Below are 26,924 nucleotides of genomic sequence, written 5' to 3'. Positions count from 1 at the left end.
CTGTTTCAGGGAGTGAACCAACAGATGGAAGATCTTTCTTTGTCTCTCCCTCTCTGTAACTCTGCCTTTCAAATAAATAAATAAATAAATCTTTTCAAAAAAAGTTTTACATTATTGAGTACATTGTTATCTTCTATCAAAGATCAGTTCAGAGCTTGAATTTTTTTATGTTTCTATTGTAGGAGGCAAGTGGATAATTGACTTGCAAGTCAACTTAGCTTAGAGGTTCGTTCTGTTTGTTGAGGCAGGTTGGGGTTAACCTTTGTCAAAGGTTATTTAATCCTACTCTTCCCCTGTGGAAGTGTCTACTCAATGCACTGATGATGCAGTGAAAGCGCTTCCTCTCGTGGCCTAAACATCTCCTAATCATGTGTGAGCTCCAGGAGTTCAGGTTACACATTCTCTCAGTAATTGATGCCAAGGAGATGGGCATTATTTGGCAAGACTTAGGGAATCCTACTGTCTGCATGCATAGCTTGATATTCATTCAAAGACTCCAGTGAACCCCTATAAAAGTTTCTGAAGGTTTTGATCTGCAGTTTCTTCCTTTCCAGTGCCATAGGCGCCCCCTATTGGCAGGTGATATGTTCTACCACCCCCCCAGTGGATGGCTTAAACCATGGTTAATACCAAACCCTATATATTCTATATTTTCCTCTATAAACACATACCTATGTTAATGTTTAAGTATGAATCAGGTACTTTATAGAGATCAACAATAATAATTATATAATAGAATAATGATAATAATAGACTGTAAAAAATCTGATCTACCTTGTCATATACACACTTGGCCCATTTTACAGTCACTCTGACATCCTTTCTAAACACCAGCTCTCAAGAGTATGGCATGGCTTCCAAATAGAGAATACTTAAAGAATGGAATAACAAAGTTTTTCAACTGCAAAGGATGAGGAAGAAAGAAAACACAAAATTCAACCTACTTGGAGATCACAGCATGGATATTGGTAGGTGTGATGAGAGAGGGAAAAATGACACAGCATAGAAGAGGATAATAAGGGCCTGCATTGTAGTGTAGCGGGTAAAGCCACCCACCTGCCACACCAGCATCCCATATGGGCACCAGTGTGTGTCTCGGCTGCTCCACTTCTGACCCAGCCCTCTATTAACGTGCCTGGGAAAGCAGCAGCAGATGGTCCAAGTGCTTGGGTCCTGTCACCACGGAGGAGACCAGGTTAAAGTTCCAGGTGGCCATCTGGGGAGTAAAGCAGCAGATCTCTCTGTCTCTCTCTCTCTCTCTTTTTAAGTCTACCTTTCAAATAACTTTTAAAATGAGAGAGACAGTGAGAAAAGGAAAGAAAAAATGAGATCAAATCAACACTTCACCATCAACTTCTTTGTTGCACACTAAGATGATTTGTGCATCCAGCTATTAGGGTTTCAAGATTCTCCCAGAGGAGCTGGCAAAGCCAGCAGGTGTCATATCGTGTGCGTCTCACAACCAACTTTATTAAGTCAGGTAATAAAGTCTGTTTCACAAATTATAAGCTTCAAAATATTGCTTCTGTACTTCATTTGTTCAGAGTGTTTATCATTAAGTGATGTCGATTTTGTCAGTGCTGTATCTATTGAAATGATCAAAGTTTTTCATCCTTTTTTCTATTAGTGTGACATATCACACTTAATGTTTTGCATATGTTGAATCATTTGTGCATCTCTAGGATGAATTTCAGTAGGTCACGGTGATCATTTTTCTCATGCTTGTGCATTGAGTTTGCTGGTATTTCGTTGAAGATTTTTGTGTCTATGTTCATTGGGGATATTGGCTTAATGTTTTCTTTTGTATGTGTGTGTTCTTGTCTGGGTTTGGGGTCAGGATAATGCTGGTCTCATAGAATGAGCTGAGAAGTATTTCTTCGTCTTCAGTTTTCTTGGCTAGAGAAGAATTGGTATTATTTCTTTAAAATTGGTAGAATCTAGTGGTGACGCTATCAGGTCTTGGGGTTTTCTTTTACTGGAGACTTTTTAAATTATTATTTCATTTTCATCACTCACTGTTCAGTTCAGATTTTCTATTTTGACCTTGGTAGGGTGTATGTGTCTGGGGAGTAATCCATTTCTTCTAGGTTACCAGTTTGTTGACATGAAATAGTTCACAATAATTTCCTGTGACCCTTTGTGTTTCTGCGATACCAACGGTCATGTCTGCTTCTTCATCTCTGTACTTACATGCGTCTTCTTTCTCTTCCTTAGATATCGTAGGTAAGGGTTTGTCAATTTTGTGTATCCGTTCACAAATCAACTGTTTTGTTGACCTATATTTTGGGCCTCTATTTCATTTATCTATGCTCTGATCTTTATTATTTTCTTCTTTCTATTAATTTTGAGTTTACCTTGCTATTTTTCTACTTCCTTGGAGTGCATCTTTAGGTTGTTTATTTGTGAGATATCCCCTTTTCTGAGGTAAGTGCTTTTTGTTATGAATTCCCCTTTTAGAAATGCTTTTGTTGCCTGGCACCGTGGCTCACTAGGCTAATCCTCTGCCTGCGGCACCGGTACTCTGGGTTCTAGTCCTGGTTGGGGCGCTAGTTCTGTCCCGGTTGCTCCTCTTCCAGTCCAGCTCTCTGCTGTGGCCCGGGAAGGCAGTGGAGGATGGCCCAAGTGCTTGGGCCCTGCGCCCGCATGGGAGACCAGGAGCACCTGGCTGCTGGCTTCAGATCTGCACAGCACGCCAGCCAGCGTAGCGGCCATTTTGGGGGGTGAACCAACAGAAGGAAGACCTTTCTGTCTGTTTCTCTCTCTCACTGTCTAACTCTGCCTGTCGAAAAAAAAAAGAAGAAGAAGAAATGCTTTTGTTGTATACCATAGGTTTTCATATGTTGTTTCCATTTGATTTTTCAGTAAACTTTTAGATTTCCTTTTTAATTTCTCTATTGGCCCATTTATTGCTGAGGCTCATGTTGCTTTATTTGCACATGGTTGTAAATTTTCTGGATTTCCTCCTGTTGTGGATTTACAGTGTTACACTACTGTGATCAGGAAAGATACTTCAGATTATTCTGATCTTCCTAAAATTTTAAGACTTGGGTTGGCCTAACGTATGAGCCGCCCTGGAGGATGTTCCATGTCCCGTTGAGAAGGGTCTAGATGATACATCCACAGCGAACCTCATATGGAAAGGCAAGAAGTTGAAGCTTTTCCTCTAAGGTCTGCAATGGAAGACTCCCACAGTAACCACACTAGCACAGTCTGCACTTTAGCACTGCCTGTTTGGCAGAGTGCGGTGGGCACACACCCCAGGGCACAGTTGGGCAGTTAGGAGACTACTATAACAGCCCAGGAAAGAAATGATGCCACATTCACTGTCACAGATGTTGCATTAATGTGTTAAAAATGCCCATTTTCTGCAGGAGGGGCAGAAATGCAAAATACAAATGAAATACACAAGAAAAGGTCTGTTAAAAAATGTGTGGATTGTTCTGGAAAGCAGTCACCCAGGCTCACACAGCCGCATACACATTCATGCTCACACGCCTGCTGTACTCAACCTCACTCATGTTTTAGATCAGCTACACCCAACATGGCCTGAGAGACCCTAGCCTTCTGTGGACGACACCAACAAGTCATCTGCGGCTGGTGGAAAGATTTCGTTCCTCTACACTTAGCTCTGTCACCTTCCAACTGTGTCCCTGGGAACGTAGCTTGAACCCCCTGAGTCTCTTTGTCTTCAGAAGAAAAATTGCTAAATTCTCCATAGATTTGGTGAGAAATTAAATGCAAAAAGCGTACAGAATGATATAGCATGGTAGGCATGCTTGTTATCCTGCTCCACACAGTGAACAATGCTCCTGTCCACCAGGAGAGAGCTGACTTCATTCCACTGGCTGGGCCTGGGTGAGCTAGGCCCTCTTTGGACAGGGCAGTTGCTTGGGAAAGTGTGACGCAAAACAACCCCCGGATTATCACGGTATTTTCTGCTTAGGGTAGTTTGAGACTCTCCCATCAGGGGCCCTCCCATGAGGCTGAGCTAGAGAGCGAAGCCAGGCAGGGCTCTCTGAAGGTTAAGTAAATGTAACTCCGTTTGTCTAACGTGTTAGCTAACTGGGCACACAGGTGTTCCAGGGATGTCCTTTCCCTCACCTGGAGTGTGGGGTCCCCAGCTTTCCAGAAACAGATCCCACATGTAAGTGAGTATTGATATTCTCTGCTGATACAGCTACTTGATTTGAAACGCCCAAGGTTGACATGTTTATTTTTAAACGTACAAGGCCTCAGAGTGAAAGTTGAGGCACTGTTATGTAATGTTCTGCTGATCCAGGACACGTGGAATTTGTCTTCCATGAGTGCCCACGTCAGCTTCCAATGCCATGAGGCAACTGGGGAGCGCCACTGTGGCTCTGTCACCCACAGGGCCACATCCTAGCCTTTAGTCCTAAGATGTGAGGAGCTGCAGAGACTAGGAGAAAGCAAGTTCTGGGCAGTAGCCCCCTCACCTCTGGTATTTCAGAATCTCCTATGGATTCAGAGCAATGAATTGCTCCAATATCATGTGAATTGCACCTGGGAGCCAGGGCAACAAAGAACTTCCACCAAACTTTGGGGCAGAAATGGCGTCAGACTGCCTGTGAAACAGTGGTTACTACCAGAGACTCAACTGCAAAATGTTCATTAAAATTAAAATTCCACCATAGTGAAGGGAAGAACTGAACAGCTACTTTCTTATAATTTGGAAAGTAGCTGGAAAGGGAACTTGAAACACCAAGTGTTAGGAGAAAAGAATTAGTCAAAGTGTTAATGTTATGCATAAGCCCCTCCAAGTTTCATGGTGAAATTCACAGCCCGGGATTGGGGACTTTGTACTGGACCTGTCCCTGGAATTTAGAGAGACAGTTTATAAGCAATAATCGTGTTTGATAAGGTAACGCTAATTGCCATAATCCTGACTTAAAATAATAGATGCCTATTCCTTGCTCTTATAAAATCCAAAAATGGTATTCATGAGTGCTGGGTGCCTCTCTCAGTAGAAAACGCAGGCTCCTTCTACCCTGGGGTTCTACCCCTCCCTGAGGAGGGGATTGAAGAATCCAGTGGGAATTTGCTATTGCTCCAATCTATTGAATTTCTTCCTTAGGCATTTTATCTTCATTTTAACCTTTCCCTCACCAAACTTTCTTGAACTTTATTCATACTCACATCATTGTGTTGCTTCTCTCTGCACCTGGAATCTTTGTCAGGGGATTTAGTGATTATTTGAATGCTTTTGACCTAAAACACATGGTGAATTAGCAATTCAACCCAAGATTCTGACAGGATAAAGGGTTCCAGTCTCTTAAAACTGTGGCATCCCACTGCAGTCTTTTAAAAAATTTTTGAGCAATCCTTCACAAACTGAACAGAGCCCAGTTCAATTGCATGAAATGCGGCCCCTTCAGTTTATTTTTCCCAGATCATTTGCTTATTCACAATTTCATCCATTGATGGGTTGACTCATTTTACCTCCGTGTTCTCAGAAGTTCCCCCAATCCCTCTGGTTAGCTGGTGTGCTCCATCGTACACATTGGTGTTGAGAAGCCATGAGTTGTATGGATGATCTAAACAAAGCACGAGTGCTTTTCTAGGAGTGAACTCCCTCGAAGGACTGCTTCTGTTTCCCTGGTTTCAAAGGTCAGGCAAGGTCACCCAAGACCTGCATGAGCTGGTCAGCTGTCCACACCTGTGTCCAAGACTGCTGTTATCAAATCTATGGAAATTATTTAGCTACGCACATGCCCAGAGGCTTGCCCAGAGAATCATAAACCAAGCACCGGGCGGGCTAGAACCTTCAGTGCCGTAAGATTATGGTGGTTCTGAGCATTACACAATCCCATTGGAAAATAACTTTTCGTATCTACCTCTTTCTCATCTTCCCACAAGCGCTGTGGCGAACTTTACCTGCTCTATCAATCTATGTTTATCTAAGATTAAAATTAGAAGCAGATCCTTGGAAAGCTGTCCCTTGTTTTGCCCCTGTTCCATGCTATTACTGAAAATGATAAGGTTTGCCTATAAAAAAGGCCTTTTGGTGCGTCTAGTTCTGCGCAGAACCTGACGGAACTGTCACGGTGAGTCAAGTCTACTTACCCGTTCTCCCACAGACGTCTAAATGAACTTGAATTCTACCAATCTTGGAAAACCATTTGTAGCCAGACTTACTCATGTTTTTTACTTTATGTAGATGATCCTGCTCTGGACAATTTCACTGCTGCTAGGGCCAGTAGCAGGTAAGAAAAAATATTTATACAGAGTTGGGAAAAACTCACTGCTCCATCCTTCCAAGAAGGCCTGAGATTGCTGAACTCACCTCACTATGAGAATAAGGAGTAAGGGAGAATAGTGCATGATTAAGAACACACATGCTTGAAATGCAATTGCTGGATAAAAGCTAAGATGGTCAGTTACATTTGAATTTTTGGGCAAAGAACAAATATCCCACGCAAATGATAAATACGTGATAAGCTGATGCTAAAAATAGGATTTTTCTGAAATTTTTATTTCAGAAATTAATTAAATTTTATTTATTATTAAATTCTATTATTATTGAGCTTTTGCTTGCTAAATCTATCCATCTGAGCTGAGTCAAGGTAGGGGTTTGAGTGCAAGTTCAGACCCTTGTAACTGTGCTATCATCCTGAGCAGAATTCATAGTTCTCTGTGCCCAGTGTCTCTGCCTGTGAGGCTGTGTCACTGGAAAGGTAGTGAGAAAACCCCCTGCCCTGGCCCCGGGGCCTTGATCAGATCTGAGAAATGCAGTTTCGGCTTCAGCTGTTCTCACTGCTACCATTAATCTAGGTTCTACCCTACTTGAGGAACCTTCTCTTAAGTTCTTTCTTTATGCACTAACCTTGGAGCTCAAATTTGTGTCAAATCCCAGATGTTTTATATTACGGGTTGTGAGCTACAGTGTGGCTCTGAAACATGTCAGGTACCTAAAAGCTCAAGCCAGCTGGAGAGAGAAACACTGGGCTTTTCACAAAACTTAAGCTCTCTGCCCAAAGCCCAAAGCTACAAAGAGTTGGGAACCTTCAGCCTTCCCCTGACGAAGGCCTGGGGACCATTCTTGGGCACCGAGGGCTCAGTGAGGACAAATGAGGGGGAGAGACTAGAAGGAGCCCTGCAGAGGGTTCAGCACACAGAGGAGAGCGAGGTGATTCTGTGGCCCAGGCTTGAGGAGCAACAGAGGCTTGGTCTCCTGAGGCTGCTTTGAGTGGTGACCAGGAGGGAGTCTGGGAAGCAGAGGAAGCGAATCTGCCACGAACCGTAACTGAACTCCCGTTTTGGCTGAGAGACCATGACAAAGAGCACTCTGGTCACACTGATGTCTGTAGTCACTTCTGGGTGAATACAGGAACTGAAGTCTGCTACAACAGACTCGGCTGCTTCACTGACGACGCTCCGTGGGGTGGAATTTCGGGAAGACCAGGCAAAATACTACCCGAGAGTCCAGAAGAGGTCAACACCCGCTTCCTCCTGTACACCAACAAGAACCAAGACACCTATCAAGTAAGAACGCTCATTGTTTTTTTTATTTTAAGATTTATGTATTTACTTGAGAGGTAGAGTTTCAGACAGAGAGAGGGAGAGGCGGAGAGAGAGGTCTTCCGTCTGCTGGCTCACTCCCCAGATGGCCGCAATGGCTGGAACTGGGCTGATCTGAAGCCAGGAACCAGGAGATTCTTTTGGGTCTCCACGCGGGTTCAGGGGCCCAAGCATTTGGATCATCTTCTACTGCTATCCCAGCCATCAGTAGACAGCTGGATTGGAAATGGAGCAGCTGGAACTCGAACCAGCGCCCATATGGGATGCCAGCACTGCAGGTGATTGCTTAACTTACTATGCCACAGCACCAGCCCCAATGCTCATTCTTTTTAAGACTAAGTTCCATGTCTTTGATATAATTATGATACTGAATATTTGACTCTTCTAAAAAGAACAAATTAGAGGAGTTCACATTGTGGAAGAATTGTAGGGCAGTGAGACTAAGTATTATTTTATGTAATTTGCTTGTTAAAAGGTCATATATTAAATAATTTCATGTCCTACCTCCATGCTACCATTAAAAATATTCTAAATAGTGAAGTATACAGCATGCCTCAAATAGTTCATGGAAAATGGGACTAAAATATGTTTATTTAAGTGCAAACTTTCGAAATCCATGCATAATTTTGTTTTTAAAGATTTCTGTATTTATTGGAAAAGCAGAGTTACAAGGAGAGAAGGAAAGACACAGAGAGAGAGGTCTTCCTTCTGTGATTCACTCTCCAAATGGCTGCAACGGCCGGGGCCGGGCCAGGCTAACGCCAGGAGCCAGGACCTTCATCCAGGTCTCCCACATGAGTGCAAGGGTCCAAGCACTTGAACTATCCTCTGCTGTTTTTCCCAGGCCATTAGCATGGAGCTGGACTAGAAGTGGGGCAGCCAGGACTTGAACTGGCACCCATGATGCTGCTGGTGCAGATGGTAGCTTAACCTGCTATGTAAGCTCTGCATAGTTTTTGCTTAATACACATTTCTATGAACGTTTTGAAGACCCTGTGTGTGTGTGTGTAAAAAATATAAAATCTCCCAATATATCTACAGATCAACTCCAACTAATTATTGTCAGATTTAATAATTTTTCAACTTTACAATGGTGGAAAAGCAGTGGGCATTTAGTAGAAATCTTTCTTTGAACTTGAATTGTTTCATGGGCTAGTGCTAGTCATAGAGCACCCTGCTCTGGGGCAGCAGCAGGGAGCTACAACTCCCAGTCAACCACATGGGATAAGTGTAAATAACCAACACTCTGGGGTGTTGTGCTGCCAAACTACAATGTTCAATAGCTTAGGTGTGCCAAGTGCATTTTCAACTTAGGAAGTGTTCATAGGAAGATAACCCTGTTGAACGTGGAGGATTATTTGCATATGTTATCTATAACTGTATCTGTATCTGTATCCCCTAAGGGACTTCTATACTTACATACATAAACACACACTCACAAAGACTTCCACTGTATGCAGATAAGAGCATTATACCTCTAAGAATGTTGCAGGTATTATCCCAAATCGAACAGCTTCAAAACTTTGTGATGACAAGAAAGCATTGACTGGGTGGTGATTGTGAGTAACCTGTTTGTAGGGGGAGAATCCTTACTCACAGAGATCCCAACTCCCAGCAACCTCCTTCCTACGACCTCCCCAACATACACGTGGCTCTGATGGATACAAGAAGAGACGTGACCGGAAACTCTTTTCTCTCCCGAACAGGAAGTTGTTGCAGATGCGTCAAGCATCAAGAGCTCCAATTTCAGAACAGATAAAAAAACTCGCTTCATTATTCATGGGTTCACAGATACGGGAGAAAACAGCTGGCTGACCAATATGTGCAAGGTGAGACTTGGTAATCTCTTAAGAGAAGGCTGTTTAGTCCTGGTAATTAACAACCAGTAAGGTACCGGCCCCTACCGGGAAGCCCACGTGTCAGTCACCACGCCCTCTGCTGGCCAGGAGGTGGGGCTGAGTGAAGGGGGCGTGGAACACGGTGTGATGAGGTTGGCAGGCACCTGGGGGCGCCAGGGCAGGGCTAGTTAATAACCAATACGGCAGTGTTTTGAAATATTAGCAACTGAAGTTGCTGTACAAATGCATACCAGCTGATCATAGGCCACGGTGTTTTTATTGGCTTTTAATTTCCAGGTGAAGAGCTGAGAAATGTCATTTTCCCAAACCTACTTGTTTTCTGTCAAGTTTTACTTTCTGCATTTTGTTCTCCTTGGATCGCAATTCTAGGAAAGCTGTGATGGTTTCTTTCCTGGAATTTATTTCCACCATGAGATCATTTCTAGTTTCAATTTGTGCCTTGTAATAATGAAGAATTAAAACACAGGCAATCAAATAGAATAAATTGCCCTAGTAATCACTAGTGTTTGATATACATCATTATTGTCTCATTTACTCATGTATTTATTTGTGTTGTCATCAGATTCCTATAGCCAGCCATGGCACAAAGCTGTTATTTCTTCAGGTGTCAAGAAAAAGACCCAACAGAGCTGCACTCATTTTGTTTTTGACCTGTGACTCAAGCCAGGGGCTGAGCCGATTGAGCTCCAGGGCATACCATGGTTTCTAAAGACTAATGAACACACTGATGTCTGTAAGCTTCATGAGCTTAAAAATAATCAGTAGAATCACAACTTGTCTTCTGAAAGAATTTAAGTCTGATGTTATTGGGGAAAAGTAGCAATAGATTTCTATATAACAGAGAAGAAAAAATGGGATCCTCAGCACAAAAGGAATATAGATATTTTAGATATGGATACACTTATAAGATCTCAAATGCAGGTGTTTTACTAGCTTTGATTTGATTTGGCTTTGTTAATGCTGTTGCGCTGTGGTGAAATAAGTGGATTAAACCAGAAAGTCAGAGATCCTGGATTCCAGTCTTGACTCTGTCCTCAGCTGCCCATGATATTAGCCAAGGCAGACTCCCAGTCTGGGATATTAGCCGTGCTCTGCCCTGTGCGCAAATATATGCAGCCAAACTGGATTCACTTTGTCCACTTAGAACAGTCATTTCATTCTTGGGCGTTCTCCTGTAAAATCAGAGTTGGAGATGATTTCTAGGATTGCCTCATTCTTCTTTTTTTAAAAAAAAAATATTTATTTATTTGAACAGCAGAGTTACAGAGAGGCAGAGACAGAGAGAGAGAGAGAGAGGTCTTCCATCCACTGGTTCACTCCCCAAATGGCCACAATGGCCAGAACTGTACTCATCCAAAGCCAGGAGCCTGGTACTTCTTCCAGGTCTCCCACATGGGTGCAGGGGCCCAAGGACTTGGGCCATGTTCTACTCCTTTTTCAGGCCATAGCAGAGAGCTGCATTGGAAGTGGAGCATCTGGGACTCGAACCAGTGCCCATATGGGATGACAGCACTGTAGACGGCGACTTTACCTGCTACACCACAGCACCAGCCCTCGCCTCATTATTCTTATAGTCCTTTTGGACACAGTAGGGATAAGAATAAACACATAGGCAAGCAAACAGAATTCCTCCTAGAACTAACCTTTGCGGGCCCATAATTGACCTGCCTCAGAGAAGGTTTCCAGGAGGTATTAGAAGTCTATACTTCCATGTGAAATAACGCTTTCATCCAAAAATGTGGATTAATTTTTCCACCTTAGGAATGTGTGCTCCTTTATCTTCAATGTATTTGTGAATTTAAGGGATTCCAATGTACTCTTTCAGTTATTCTGCATCTGTATATTGAGCACCTACTATGTGCCAGGAACTGTCCTAGGTACTGAACAAGACAATGTTCTTGGTTGCATTCTAGTGAGGGTTTGCACTCCAGGATATAATATTCTACACATCTTCCCTGAATCAAAGGTCTGTATGATAGAAATCCCAAAACCCCAGTTCCCACAATGGGCAAATCTACCATTTGGAGCCAACATTTAACTTGACAAGGGATTTCGTGTCCATTAGCACCCTTGGAACTTTGTTCATTGCTCTCAGGTTATGAGCGACATGATATTGTGTAGGTCAAGGAGGAATTTATCCCCGCCTTCACCTGTGCCCATTGGTAATTAATACAGCTCCTGAGTTACTCACCCTTCGCTGCATCTCTTCTGCAGAACATGTTTCAGGTGGAAACCGTGAACTGCATCTGTGTGGACTGGAAGGGGGGCTCCCGCGCCTCATACCCGCAGGCCACCCAGAACGTCCAGATTGTGGGGGCAGAAGTGGCGTATTTTGTTAACACTCTTAAGGTAACCGCATCCCGTGTGTGCAAAAGCCCATACGCATTGGTCCCTCCATTGTTTTCCTAAAAAGAAGTTGTAAGTCTGATCATTGATAAAAGCATTTCTCTAGTAAGATACGATTTTCTCCTTGGTTAAAGAGAAAAATGTAAAGAAATTTTTGATTTGGGCTCCTTAATAGCACTATGTAGGCCCTTAAAGTAGCTGTTGTTTGCTTTAAGTGAACCTACTCGTGCAACTAGATGGTGGATTTACAGGATTCCATGAGAATCTGTTTTGCTTTTACCAATTACTACAAAATTGACATGACAAGGTCAACCTCAAAATTAAACTAGTTTGGGGTTTTATTTTGTTTGTTTAGAAAAGCACAATAATAAGAAGCTAGCCTCATTGGTAACAAAAAACATAGAAAATTATAAATAATCGAATGTGGCTGCGCTAACATAATCACTTGAATTTCTGTTATGTTACCCAAATGCCAACTTCATCGTCTTGATGACTACTCACTGTGTCCTTCAAGGCCTCCCTCTACAGGGAATTAAAGCAAACCAAAGTCCTGGGTGCATCAATGAAAAGCCCATTTCCACTTTTCACATCTTTGGAAAAGGCTATGAAAACGAACTGCTTTATGTTTTCTGAAGGCTCAGGTTTTTGGAAGACCTCCTTTATGCCTATGCCGAAATCCGTAGTTCTAGAAACCATTCTGAAGATGTTTTCTTTTGGAGTGGAAACTGTAGAGCATTTTGGTTTCTAAATCTAGAAATCAAAGTAACACACGACAGACAAACTTTTATTTATTGTTGCATGGACTTGGGGACCCTCAGTAATAAAGGGAAGACCTATAGTAAAAAACTGGGGTACATGCAGACAAATGTCGTACAGCTGTGACAAGCAGAGGGGTCTGCGCTAGAGATAAGAAACCCGGGTGTCCCGAGGAGGAGCAGGGAGCCCTGCGAGCCAGGGCAGGAAACGCGTCCCAGCAGTCTCCGCCTGCCCCTCCGCCAAAGCCCCCGGCCTCGGCAGGGTCCCTCAGGCACCTTCCTCCCAGCAGAGCTCAGGCCTGGCTCTGGGCCGGACCCCTGGTGCACGTGCCCTTCCTGCAACCGCCGCTACTCATGGGCCTTCAGCTCCAAGACGTGTCCAAGGACACATTTTGGGTGACAGTCTGACTGTCTTCTTTTCCCCACAGTCGTCGCTGGGATACTCTCCTTCCAACGTCCACGTCATCGGCCACAGCCTGGGTGCCCATGCTGCCGGGGAGGCGGGACGGAGGACCAACGGGGCCATTGGACGAATCACAGGTTGGTCAAGTTTTAGACTAAAAGGAGAAGCTAGAGCTAAATTTGGTGCACACCTACGTTTGACCTTGCCACACTTACTGAATTGGTCTGCGTGATCAGAAATCAGGCTTTGGGAATCTTTTATTGATACAGATCTCTGGTCCACATGGCTCTCTAAAATGGAAATATAGTCCATGTGGCTGAAGTCTGAATTAGGAATATCCGGAGATTTTATTTCATATGAATTTCCTCATTGCTAGTCATTCAGAAAGGATAACTTTCATGAATAGAATAAATACCATAAGCACTGAAATAAATAGATTGAACTCAAAGAGCTCGAATGTGTGCAAGTAATTCTATTCTGCTTCAAGAGCAACAGCCAATGAGCCCAAACCTCATCAACTCCAAGCCCAGAGCCCAGAGGGGAGCAGGAGGTGGGGGTGTGGGCAGATGGTCAGGCTCCCTTGGCTGCCATTTTTGCTTGCTGCTAATGAGATTTCAAAAGTGTTATTTTACAAGCCTCTGAGTGGCTGCATTTGCTAATTGGCCACACATCGGTATCTGGCCTCTCAATCAATTCTGCAACCTTGAGAAAGCCTGTGCTACCCTGGTCCCTTCACATGGTGACTGCTCTTCCGTCTCCCAGGTCTCTGTCCCCTGCCTCGTGGTTCCCAAGTGGATTGATGAGGGAATCAGAATGTTTGCTCGTTAACTTGCTGAGAGATGTTCTGCAGAGGATCTTCTTTCCCATTGCCTGCAAATGCTTGCCATGATCTGTGTTACAGATCTCTGAGATTATGTGGCCAGGAAAACCAAGTCCTTGCCCTCACAGGAGTTTGCAGTCTACTGGGGACTCTCTCTTTTATTCTTAAACATTTATTTATTTATTTATTTATTTGAAAGGCAGAGAGAGAGAAACAGAAACAAAGTCTTCCACCTACTGACTCATTCCCCTAATGGCTGCAATGGCCAGAGCTAGGCCAGGCTGAAGTCAGGAGCCAGGAACTTCTTCCAGGTCTCCCACATTGGTACAGGAGCCCAAATACTTGGGCCGTCTCCTGCCGCTTTCCCAGGTGCATTAGCAGGGAGCTGGATTGGAAGCGGAGCAGCTGAGGCTCGAACCGGCGCCCATATGGGATGCCAGCCTTGCAGGTGGAGGCTTAACCTTCTCTGCCACAGCGCGCCCCTGGGGACTCTGTTAGTCCACTGCCTCCCAAGGTCCAGCTCTTTTCTTGGATCTGTTGCTAGTGATCGAGATTCTGCCAAGGACTAAGCATCCACAGAGGAAAATCCATGACTGGAGGAAAGTTGAAGCAAATAGCAAACTAGAAGCAGATTTCCCTTCAGAAAAATGGTAAGGGAAGGGTGAACTCAGTTGTGTCTTCCCATGCATAACTCTTGAATGCAGCCAGTTCCTGGGCTATAACTAACGCAGAAATGTGAATGTGTGAACGCTGGGAGAGAATTAACAACACGTCCGCTTGCCTTAGGGTTGGATCCAGCAGAACCTTACTTTCAGAACACCCCTGAATTAGTCCGATTGGACCCCAGCGACGCCCAGTTTGTGGATGCAATTCACACGGATGCTGCTCCCGTGATTCCCAACTTGGGTGAGTTCCTCAGCATTCCTGCGTGTCCTGCTGCACACTGGCATGTTTCAGGCTGTTTTCAGTCTATAATAACATAAGCCTTCCTCTATTAAAATTCTTCAGGATTTGGAATGAGCCAAACCGTGGGTCACCTCGACTTCTTTCCAAATGGAGGACTGGAAATGCCTGGGTGTAAATCGAGTTACGTCTCCCAGGCTGCTGACACAGAGGTGGAAGGGAGAGGTAAAACCACAATTGTGGAAGAGATTTTCCAGGGGAAAGTGTGTGTTTCATCTGGCTGAAGTTGCTAAATACTTTTAATTGTACAGGTTTCACCTTTTATACAACAAAGGACTTTTAATTGTATCCCAGGGGAGGTATAGGTTTTCATTGGGAGAAGTGGGCACGAGGAGAATGTGGGAGAGTAAATGTTTTAACAGTCAGCTTCCCACGGACGGAGTTCAGGGAATACATGACCAAGTTGCACTTGCATTTATATGGACCGCCCTTTCTTCTGAAATTACCTTTTCCATTTCGTCTAGCTGTGATGTTAAGTATTATAACCTTGGCCCATACTTAACTGTGGATTACATCACCAATTATAAATACACTTCGTAAATTATTTTGTACTTGGACTTCCACGAGTCCACACTCATTAGAGCACTCTCTTCAACAAGCATATTTTCACCATGACTTCAATTTGGAAAAATGAAATGTTTCATTGATATATAATTATGTCTTATTTCAAAGGAGCACGTTTCTCACTGACGTGTAATCACTTAAGATGCTTGGATTACTATACTGATAGCATCCTCAATCCCAGTGGCTTTGCTGGGTTCTCCTGTGACTCTTACAACGATTTCACGGCGGTAAGTAGATTTCACCCTCCACCTAACCAATTTTGTGACTGACTTCTCACAACTAGTGGGTTCCACTCTTCATTACCTCATTCATCACAGAGACATCTGTTACCATTAATGAAACTTAGTAGACTTCAGAGCAAGGGACTTGAGAATAGAAATATCCAGTTGTGCCTTCTTCTGTACATTTCTCTACATTTGGAGTAAATGTTCAAACTTGTACTGGAAATAATCCCAATCAGCAACAAAAGAACTAGTCGATGGGTATCTGCTCCAAGTCTGTAGGATGCTGATCAGCATGGAACGTTTTCCTTAAGTCTATAGGATTATGGACATGTGAACATTTCAGTGCTATTGTCTTCTTTTGTATCGTCTTGATATCTAGGTTATTTTCTTATTTGTGATCTTGAACATGGCATACCTATTTTCTGTTTTTAAAAACTGACTTTTCACTGTCAATTTTTGAAAGTAAACCTTGGAACTTGTATCATCCAAAGAAAATTTCAAGTAACAAACCTGTCAGGTGAAGTCATAATTTCCAAAAAGTTATATCTTAGTAATTAAGACAGAGCACACGAATCCAGGTTTTTGTATTACATCACTAATGACTTTGGGCAAAAATGCTTCGATTCTCTAAGCAGTTTCTTCATCTATTAATGTAAATAATAATGGTAAACTCAACGTATTCAGCACAAAGACTAAGATGAAATATGTTAACTATTTAGCCCAGAGCCAAATCCTCAATAGTTAGCGTTCAACAAATGCTAACTATTAAGGGAAAGGAGTGCATATTTTATTCTCCCTGGAAATTGCAAATACAGTCAGATCTGAAAACACCCCTCCTTCCTCTGGTATAACTTTGCTTTGATCTTTCTCCCCAGTAGTTAGGCTAGATATTGGGGAAAACAAAGAAGCACTCAAAAGAGCTTTAGCTTTCATCCAGTTAAACTTGAGTTTAATTCAACAAAATTAAGCATAATTTTAGGGGATGTACAGCATTTTTATAAAAATAATGTCTCAGTCCTCCATATTTCTCCCCCTTCGGATGCTCTCCAGCCAGGTGATCGGGTAGTGCTGTGGTCCGTGTGTGCTCAGCAGAGGGAATGATGTGGGGTCCACCGGTGAGGGGCCCTTGCTGCATTGCAGTTGGGGCCAGATCCCTGCCAGCCTTGTTGATGGGCACTCCGCTCTCAGTTAGAGGCTGAGGTCTAACTCATCTACTCTCCAGGTGTGGGCAGTGCCTTCAGAGAGGTTTGGCTGTTTCTTCCTGGCTGGCTCAGGCTCCCCTTAGCTCTTGCTGGGAGCAGACCCTGAGACTCGGCCGTGTCTACTACCTGGCCTGTTGATCCTGGAGTTGACCCCTTAGCTTCGCTGTGTGGCAGCCTTCGCCTCCACAGTGAGAATTGGCATGCTTGTCCTGCAACTCTGTGCCTCCTTCTCCATCACTGGTACCACACGGTACCACAATCCCATGGTCAATCCCATGGTCCAGAAAGAGATGAGATTTTCCTGTACCAATCTGCCTTTTCCAGATCCAACCTTGGGTTGAACCCTATTGGTCTCCTGTGCTTTTTCTGTCAACATCATTGTGATTCTGGGATCTGAACATTCATGCTAAGTGGAAATTAAGGGAATTGAAAAAACTGAGCCTATTGTCTTCCTCAGGAATTCCAGTTTGCACACCAATAGCTGATTATCTCCTTCTGTAGTTTCTTTCTTTTCTTTTCTTTTTAAGATTTATTTATTTGAAAGGCAGAGTTACAGAGAGGCAAAGGCAGAAGGAGAGAGAGAGGTCTTCCCTCTACAGGTTCACTCCCCAAATGGCCACAATGGCTAGAGCTGGGCTAATCCAAAGCCAGGAGCCAGGAGCTTCTTCTGGGTCTCCCACGTGGGTGCAGGGGCCCAAGGACTTGGGACATTTTCTGCTGCTTTCCCAGGCCATAGCAGAGAGCTGGATGGGAAGTGGAGCAGCTGGGACTTGAACTGGTGCCCATATGGGATGCCAGCACTGCAGGTGTTGGCTTTACCCGCTGCGCCACAGCAGCGCCAGCCCCACCTTCTATACTTTCTTACCCAGTCTTTCTAAAGTAAATTTTAACACCCTGCAGGAAGACAAATGTCTTGGGCAACTGGGCTAACTTAGGCAAAAGAGACAAGACAAAAGCGTTATCTAGATTCCTTGTTGTGCGGCTTTATGGCGTTGTGTTATTTAACAGGGAAATTGCTGCTGTATCCTTGTGAGTAGCGAGGTGCATTGTGAACCTTTGCTGAGACTGTTAAAGTCCTCTTTCACCACCAGACAGGCCGCCGCATGTTTGGGCCGCTAACACGCAGCATCCTCATGTGTCTTGTGTTCGCTTTCCCTAGAACAAGTGCTTCCCCTGCCCCAGTGGAGGCTGCCCGCAGATGGGACATTACGCTGATAGGTTTTCTGGGAAAACAAATGGAGTGGGCCGGAAATTTTATCTGAACACTGGCGATTCTAGTAATTATGCTCGTAAGTTTCTGTTTTCTTTACGTTACATTCTAAATGCTGTGTATTTTCTCCTATCCATTGATATTGTGTGAGTTGGTCTTTCATAAAAAGCTTTACAGAGCTTTTTGCAATGTGGAAAAATGCTCGGTGTTCTAGGTCATGATGGCTAATTTGAGTAGCAGGGGAGAGTTTGGAACTTGAGCTGTTACTGATATTTACTGAATACAAATTTCACTGAGTGACATTCTGGGGTTTTGTATGGGCAACAGTCATTCAGGAGAGAGCGATCACAGAGGGTGTGGAAGTGGGAGGAGTTGACAGTTTCAGGTGATATCTACGACTGTAGACTGCAGGGCTATGGGAAGTGGCGTGTAGGGGAATGGTGAGACAAGAGGACAGCCTCCGGGGGTTTTTGCTGTGCAACAGAGGAAGAAAATGACTTGCATGGAGTCAATGGGATTAGCATTATTGTGAGCACTAAGAAAAATCCCATTCCCTCTCCAAATTTGGTTCAGGCTAGCTCTAAATGGCAAAAAATAAATAAATAAATAAATAAATAAATAAAACCTGGTAGTTCATTATTATTCATCAGTATCCAGGGAATGTTCTGTTAGTTACCATAACTTAATACATGGCCAGTGGCAGTGAAAGTTGAATTATAGATTTTTTTTACACAGATGTACAGCATTCAGTCAACGGGATGACAGGGCATAAAATTTGGTGATCAATGAACATGAAGTGAACGGATGGAAATGTCACACTGTACTACTTTTCCACTACCTTTTAACACAAAGTATTTACAACACTTGACAATAAATTGTTAGATTAAAAAGTTGAAAGCAAAATATATTGCTTAGTCCCTTGTCTTTAAAAAAAAAAAAACAACCCACGCATATGAACTTTGGAAAGAGTCTATACATCCCTCCAACTCGCATCTCTTGAACACTGCTAGAAAGAAATGTGTGTGACTATTCTGTTAAAACAATCACAAAGCCAGGTCTAAATTATTGAAAATTCTGCAATTGGGGGATCACAGCTAATCTCTCTTCAGTGTCTCTTCTCTGCAGGTTGACATCTTACAAATTTCTTTCCTCCGTGCAGGTTGGAGGTATCAAGTAGCTGTCACACTGTCTGGAGAGAAAGTTACAGGACGAATACTAGTTGCTTTGCTTGGAAATAAAGGAAACTCTAACCAGTATGAAGTTTTCCAGTAAGTGAAATATTATTCTAAGGTTAATTTTTTTTAAATTTTATTTGCCAGGGCCAGTGCTGTGGCATAGCAGGTAAAGTTGCCACCTGCAGTGCCAGCACCCATATGGATGCTGGTTTGAGTCCTGGCTGCTCCTCTTCCTATCCAGCTCCCTACTAATGTACCTGGGAAAGTGGCAGAAGATGGCCCAGGTCCTTAGGCCCTGCACCCACATGGGAGACCCAGATGAAATTCCTGGCTCCTGGCTTTGGCCTGGCACAGCCCTGACCACTGTGCCCATTCGGGGAGTAAACCAGCAGATGGGAGAGTTTCTCTCTCGCTCTCTCTCTCTCTCTCTCTCTGCCTCTGCATCTCCTTCTCTGCTGGTTTACTCCCCAAATTCCTGCAATGGCTGGGGTTGGCTGGGTCCAGAGCCAGAAGGCAGATATTCAGGCCAGGTCTCCCATGTGAATAGCAAGAAGCCAACTACATGAGCCATCACGGCTTTCCTCCAGGGTCTGCACTGGCAGGAATCTAGAGGTAAGAGACAGAGCCAGAGCCAGAGCCAGGCTCTCGGGAGTGGGACATGGGCATCCTGACCGCTGGGATGAATGCCCACTCCCCTGCCCTAAGCTTCTTAAATGTTGAAATACTGGACGTGTGTAATACATGCTATGGACATTGGGGATTTTTCATTCATTACTATGCAACACTGGAGAACTCTCATATATAATAAAAAGGATGGAATTCTTTTATCTTTGAACCTTAAAATATTTTAGAATTGTGTTTCTAAATTTCTTCCGCTATTTCCTGAGGAATCTATTAATATTTGCTTTGATGTTTCGCATCTGATTTTACCAATACACAATTATTCTCTCTACAAAGAAGCAAGGAAAAAATGATATAATGTCATCATTTGTTAAATTGTGGTGGATTGTATATAAAATATATTTGACATTTTCCTAAAGATGACTTTAAAGTTGTATGATTCATGGATAGCAAAACCTATTGCTGAGTTAGCATGCCCTTGTGAATTTATGTCATATATGATAATCATAATTGTACTGTCCATCATTTTAACTGAAGATGTGTCATCTGGTTTCAGAAACACATTTGTGTGTGTGTGTGTGCAGAGGCTTCAGAAAGTTTGTAGAAAAATAGAATCAAAAAATAAACTTATTTTCATGCAAAATATTATTAAATCCATGCATAGTTTTTTTGAAATTATCAAATCCATTTATTAATGCTTCCTTGTTTACATTCATTTAATTTATTGCTTTTTTTTTTTTGACAGGCAGAGTGGACAGTGAGAGACAGAGCGAAAGGTCTTCCTTTTGCCATTGGTTCACCCTCCAATGGCCGCCGCGGTAGCGTGCTGCGGCCGGCGCACCACGCTGAGCCGATGGCAGGAGCCAGGTGCTTCTCCTGGTCTCCCATGGGGTGCAGGGCCCAAGGACTTGGGCCATCCTCCACTGCACTCCCTGGCCACAGCAGAGAGCTGGCCTGGAAGAGGGGCAACCGGGACAGGATCGGTGCCCCGACCGGGACTAGAACCCAGCAGTGGAGGATTAGCCTAGTGAGCCGCGGCGCCGGCCTAATTTATTGCTTTTTTAAAAAAAGATTGATTTAGTTGTTTGAAAGGCAGAGTTACAGAGAAGCAGAGAGAGAGAGAGAGAGAGAGAGAGAGAGAGGAGGTCTTCCATCTGCCGATTTACTCCCCAGATGGCCGCAGTGGCAGAAACTGCACCAATCTGAAGCCAGGAGCCAGGAGCTTCTTCCAGGTCTCCCATGTGGGTGCTCGAACCAGTGCCCATATGGGATGTAAGCACCACAGGCGGCGGCTTTACATGCTGTGCCACAATGCTGGCCCCTAATTTACTGCTTTTTTTTTTTTTTTTAGAAAGCTTTTATTTAATGAATACAAATTTCCTAGGTACAGCTTTAGGTAATTTACTGCTTTTTAACAATGGTGTTATAATTTCTCATGGATATTTTATTGTAGTATTTCATGATATTCATTTTCCATGAACATTTGGATGACCTTTCATATGCATTGATTTACAAATTTTTGGATGAAAATAATTTATCTTTTAATTTCATTTTTCCACACACTCTTGGAAGCCCTCTCATCTATGAATGCTCATCTATATGTATATTTATGTACATTCATACATACTTTTGCTAACTTTTCCTTAGAGGCTCTCTACAGTCAGGCCAAACTCAGTCCAATGGCTTGGACTCAAACGTGGAAGTCGGGGATGTGCAGAAGGTTCAATTCACTTGGCATAAAACTGGCATCACCTCGAGCAAGTCCAAAGTGGGAGCAACCAAGATCGTGGTGAAGAGGAACGACGGAAAAGTGTAAGTAGTGGGAATCTAAAGCGGGTTGAAGGGTGTTAGCACTCTTACAATTGCGTTCCCACTGGACATTTCCTTTACGTTAGACCTCGTCCAGGGGTTTGCTACACGCCAGGCATGGCTGCTTCCCAACACCATCTGGTTGGCAAATACACCTGGTTCAGTGTGTTTCATTAATGTGTGCATCTTCCCCAAATTCCATGGGCACACCAAATTGGCAGTAAAGCTGCAGGGGACACACTTAACCTATTAAAGCACAGAATTAGGCTGTGCTGAATCACCTGTCTGCTTAGTGAAGCCAAAGGTCCAAGAGCCCAATCCCTTGTTCTAAGTAAGACTGAGCGTGCATAAGTCCAAGACGATTTGCCATGGTAAGCTACTAAAACGGTGAACTGATGAAAATACAGCAATATCAATATGAGCACCGACGTTTTTTAGTTTTAAGTGAAATTCGGCTGCAGCGTGCTAGGCTTCTTCTGTCATCAGGGCATGCTTGTTCATAAAAACCCCGTTAAGGGACTGGCAGAGGTGGGATAACAGAGCTCTCATTCACTTCCCAACTGAAACAACAGAAAGTTCGGACAAAACAGGTGACAAAGCAGTTTTCAAGACACTGAACCTCAGGCAACAAAGGAGAGTGATGCTTGAGATGCAAAATCAGGCCACAGGGGCCACAAAGTCGGCCCGAGGACCTCTCCAGAGAGTGTTCCAGATGTGACACTGGCAGGGGACATTCAGGCAGAGCCCACGAGACGCTTCACTTTGAAGAGACTAAGCGGAGAACCAGGAAATTCCAGGCAGCCAGACCTTCCAGGACAGCCTCCCAGAGAGGAGAGCTGCACAGACCTGGACAGCCCTCTGGAATATTCAGTGGAGCAATGACCAGCTCCAGTTTGTGGACAAGCAAAGCAGGGGAAACAGACGTTTGGAAGGATTAGAGTCCCCGTGCTGGACTGGGAATGGTGTTTCTTGTAATCCACCAGACTGGAAAAGCATGTAACTCAAGGAACCTTCGGTACAGTATTTAGAAAGATCTCAACTCAGAGTGGGAAATAGCTTAGATGAAACAAAACCTTAAGTGACAAAACTGTTCCCAAATAAGTGCATTGCAGAACGGTATTCTGAGTGATTTATAGAGGTATAAAATAAACCACCCACTTCCAGGCTCAAATATACATTATCTGATGAACTCAGAGATTCCCAGGGTAGAAAGAAGTGCCGCAGGTGGTAGAGCAGTAGACAAAGGCCCTGGGCCAATGAGAAATCCATGCTGCTGGCTCGGTGAGGTTGGCAGAGGCATGGCGTGGATTGCAAAGGCCCCCAGTGAAACAGCAAATGTGATCTCAAGTGAGAAATGACAAACAATGCAATTGACAGCAGATTAGAAATGCAGACAAAAAGGTTTGTAAATTTGAGGGCAAAATAGCAACTACCCGAAATGAAACACTGAGGAAAGGGGAATTTTTAAAATGCCAAGAATGTCAGTGACGTGTGGAACACCACCCAGAAAGCTAGTGTGTCCATCTTTAAAGGCCCTAAACAAGAAGGAAAGAAAAACATATTTGAAGAAATAATGGCTCCACAATCCCCATACTTGGTGAAAACTATAAACCAAGGGATTAAAAAAAAATCACAAGAATCGTAAGACAAACAATGCCAACACACACATTACAATCAAGTTACTCAAAGCCGCTTGTAAAGAGATCATCTAGAAAGCAGAGAAAAAAGGTGCACTACATGTAGCAGAGTAAAGATGAGAGTCACAGGACCTTGTTCACCAAAAACCGTGGAAGCTCAAAGTGCAACACCGTGTTTAAAGCACTGTGAGGGACAATCACTTAGAATTATTCCTACAGAGTTCTTTCAAAGTGCAAACGAAGTAAAGGCCTGTGAGACCTATCAGGGTGACAGAATCCTTCATGAACAGAGCAACTATGCAAGAAATACTAACAGAAGGTCTTCAGGCCTAGGAAGAAGTCAGTAGTTAGGAAATCATTTACAAATAACAATTAAGAGCACAGGAAATAGTAGCTACACTGAAAATACATAAGGCTTTTAATCATTATTTAGCTTGAAAAATAATTGATTCTTAAAAACAGTAATAATATTTTTCAGGGGCTTATAATATTTCTATGTAAAATATGTGCTAACAATGCCATAAAGTTGGGAGGGGAGAAGTGGAAATAAATAGATAACCAGGGAGCGCTAACGCTGCGTCACTTAAAGGAAGAATGTGTGACGTTTAAAATATGTGCTGCAAATTCTAAAGCCACCACTGCAGCTGCCAAACCAGCAAAGGAGGTAGAATGCAATAAGAAATAATCTACAACAGACCGGCGCTGTGGCTTAACAGGCTAATCCTCCACCTTGTGGCGCCGGCACACCAGGTTCTAGTCCCGGTTGGGGCGCCAGATTCTGTCCCGGTTGCCCCTCTTCCAGTCCAGCTCTCTGCTGTGGCCCAGGAGTGCAGTGGAGGATGGCCCAGGTCCTTGGGCCCTGCACCCGCATGGGAGACCAGGAGAAGCACCTGGCTCCTGCTTTCGGATCAGCGAGATGTGCTGGCCGCAGTGGCCATTGGAGGGTGAACCAACGGCAAAAAGGAAGACCTTTCTCTCTGTCTCTCTCTCTCACTGTCCACTCTGCCTGTCAAAAAAAAAAAAGAAAAGAAAAGAAATAAAATACTTATTTATTAAAAGAAAAAAGAAATAATCTACAACAGGGCATAGAAAGGACAAAAAGTGAACAAAGAACACAGGGAGCAAAGAGAAAACACAGAAAAATCCCAGGCATCTCTGGCCCTATCAGTGACCGCAGGCAATGAACATGACTTAATACCTCAATTAGAAGGCAGTGATTGTCACACTGTGTTTTAAACAATCGGGAGCAGGCATTTGGTCCAGCGTTTAGGACAGCAGTGAGGAGGCCTGCTTGTCATGGGGCCTGGGTTCACACCCACCTCCTCCTGATGCCACCTTCTGTGGCCCTCAGGTGTTTAGAGAATAAACAAACACGTGGGCGCTCTCTCCTCATCCATCTGTCTCTGTCTCTCTGTCTCTCTGCTGCTCAGATTAATTACTTTTTTAAAAAAGCAGCAGCAATCTTTGGTGTGGTGGTGAAGACGTCTGTTAGGATGCGCCTGTCCCGTCCCAGCATGCCCAGCGTGGATGCCCGCCTCTGCTCCTGCTAATGTGGTCAGCGAGGCAGTTGTGATAGTTGGAGCAGTCGGGGCCCCGCCAGCCACGTGAGAGGCCCCGCTCAGTGGGCTTCAGCGCAAGCCCAGCCCGAGCTGTTGCGGGCATTCGGGAAGTGAATCAGTACTTGGGAAAGCTCTCTTTCTCTCTCACTCTCTCACCCCTCTCCTTCTCGCCCTCCCTACAAAATAAATAAACATAAAAACCAATCTATGAATGTCCAAATGAAACACAATTTAATATGTAAACACAAATGTATTTCACCATGTGAAAGACATACAATATAGGGAGATATACTATTGGTCATTAATAAAATGCAAATTTAGACCATAGTAAGATACCGCTATAAACCTATTTGGATGGCTAAAGTCAAAAATATTAATAGTGCCAAGCACTGTGGAGAATGTGAGGAAACTTGTACTTTCATACTCTTCTAATGAAAACATAAAACGATACAACCACTTGAGTGAGCAGTCTGGCAGTGCCTTCCAAACTCAGAACTGCCTATTAACAGCCATTTCAATCTTTGTCCCCTAACCCCATCCCCTTCAGAGTTTCCATCACCCTTGATCAAACAGCCTGAACATACTAGTGGGAAAAAAGGCCCTTCCTGTTCTTGGGGTGCCAGTTGACAGCTCCTCCCTCTGCTGTCTGCACAGCCATAAAACCAGATTTGGAAAATGCATTCGGTCCTTCATACAGAAGAGGTCTCCCCGCCGAGTCGGTCAGAGGCACAGCGCGTGCCCCTCCCTCAGACTGCGGGGAGGACAGAGGCTGTCCTTGTGCCCGCCCCACCACTGTGCCAGCGAGAGGTGACGCCTGCTTTCTCTCCACAGGTTCAATTTCTGTAGCACTGGCACCGTGGTGGAGAAGGCTCTGCTGACTCTCAGCTCGTGTTAGGAGGCTGCTGACAAGTGACCGTTGACATGAATGTTAATAAAGCTACTGCTCAAGCAACACGTGCCTCTCTTTTGTTATCAGTGCTCGTTATTTCCAAAGAAACCTTTGGAGAAGGTGATGAAAACCCCAAATGTGTAGCTGATACGAAGAACCACAGATAACTGATGTATTTGCAACCAATTGTTTGACAGTTGCATCCGGGACTCTTGATACCATGACAGTGTCATCAGGTCCATTAATACAACTGTAGACATTGTCATCACTTAAGGCAGACCTCCAGCCCCCATGTGATGCCCCCCCCCCCCCCGAAGGCCCACATGGAAAGTTCCAACCTTCACCACGGCCTCCATTGGCTTAGGCTCTGTGTCTGATCCCAACCTCACATCTCAGGAGAGAAGCCACAGAGGAGGCAAGGACAGGACATAGCCCATGCTTCCTCACTGCTCTCCCTCACTTGGTGGGGTTCGCCCAGACCCCTCACCTCTCTGACACGTGGATGAACTTTCTAAAGCACAAAGCCCCGCCTTGCGGCGCCGGCACACCGGGTTCTAGTCCCGGTCGGGGCACCGATCCTGTCCCGGTTGCCCCTCTTCCAGGCCAGCTCTCTGCTGTGGCCAGGGAGTGCAGTGGAGGATGGCCCAAGTGTTTGGGCTCTGCACCCCAGGGGAGACCAGGATAAGCACCTGGCTCCTGCCATCGGAACAGCGCGGTGCGCTGGCCGCAGCGCGCTACCGCGGCGGCCATTGGAGGGTGAACCAACGGCAAAAGGAAGACCTTTCTCTCTGTCTCTCTCTCACTGTCCACTCTGCCTGTCAAAAATAAAAAAAAAAAAAAAATTAAAAAAAAAATCCTGCTGTTTGATACAGCTTTAAAAAAAAAAAAAATAAAGCACAAAGCCAACTTATTCCCACGGTGCCCAGGATGGGACCTATATTCCTTAGTGAGGTCTTCAAAGTCCCTCTTGGTCTGGATCTCACCTAGGGCATCAGCCTTCTCTCTCCTCGTGTCCCTACTGGCACTCCATACAAGGCCTGTCCCCAAGAGGGCCTTGACCGGATATCTGCACCAACTCCTCTCTTCCTCAGTGACCTTTTCCCTGTCTTCTTGTGTGTTTGACTCCTACTCACTCTTAAAATCTCTGTGTAGACATCATTTCTTCCAGGGAGCCTATTAGTCACAGCTCCTACACCTGGTTTAGGGGGCTCCCCACTGCACTGCCACTGTACCCAGCACAGGTCTCTCTGTTTTGTAATTGTCACATTGGTGAATTCCTTGCAGGGGTTGTTCACTGTATGTGCCTGGCACATATGTGGTGTGGGGTAGAAAAATAAATATTTTTGAATGAA

General features: G+C 44.2%; 1 protein-coding gene across 1 annotated transcript; it reads left to right on the top strand.

The window, feature by feature from the left end:
* Positions 1-6,175: 6,175 nt before the first annotated feature.
* Positions 6,176-25,578, top strand: LOC133775941 (pancreatic triacylglycerol lipase-like). The gene is made up of 12 exons (XM_062214528.1): positions 6,176-6,221; positions 7,346-7,500; positions 9,243-9,365; positions 11,610-11,744; positions 12,925-13,036; positions 14,506-14,625; positions 14,728-14,847; positions 15,355-15,473; positions 17,832-17,961; positions 19,042-19,150; positions 21,326-21,490; positions 25,515-25,578. The coding sequence occupies exons 1-12, from the start codon at positions 6,176-6,178 to the stop codon at positions 25,576-25,578; spliced, it is 1,398 nt and encodes a 465-aa protein (XP_062070512.1).
* Positions 25,579-26,924: the final 1,346 nt, after the last annotated feature.

The sequence above is a fragment of the Lepus europaeus genome, chromosome 17 (assembly GCF_033115175.1).
Source record: "Lepus europaeus isolate LE1 chromosome 17, mLepTim1.pri, whole genome shotgun sequence".
NCBI classification, from domain to species: Eukaryota; Metazoa; Chordata; class Mammalia; order Lagomorpha; family Leporidae; genus Lepus; species Lepus europaeus.
This window is presented reverse-complemented; position numbering and strand designations above follow the sequence as displayed.

What these genes read in the sequence shown, in the direction of transcription:
- LOC133775941 (XM_062214528.1), top strand. Translation starts at nt 6,176, where the DNA reads ATGATCCTGCTCTGGACAATTTCACTGCTGCTAGGGCCAGTAGCAG. An exon ending in GGCTGACCAATATGTGCAAG is followed by an intron (nt 9,366 to 11,609) that starts GTGAGACTTGGT and finishes TCTCTTCTGCAG; the next exon opens with AACATGTTTCAGGTGGAAAC. An exon ending in CGATTCTAGTAATTATGCTC is followed by an intron (nt 17,962 to 19,041) that starts GTAAGTTTCTGT and finishes TCCTCCGTGCAG; the next exon opens with GTTGGAGGTATCAAGTAGCT.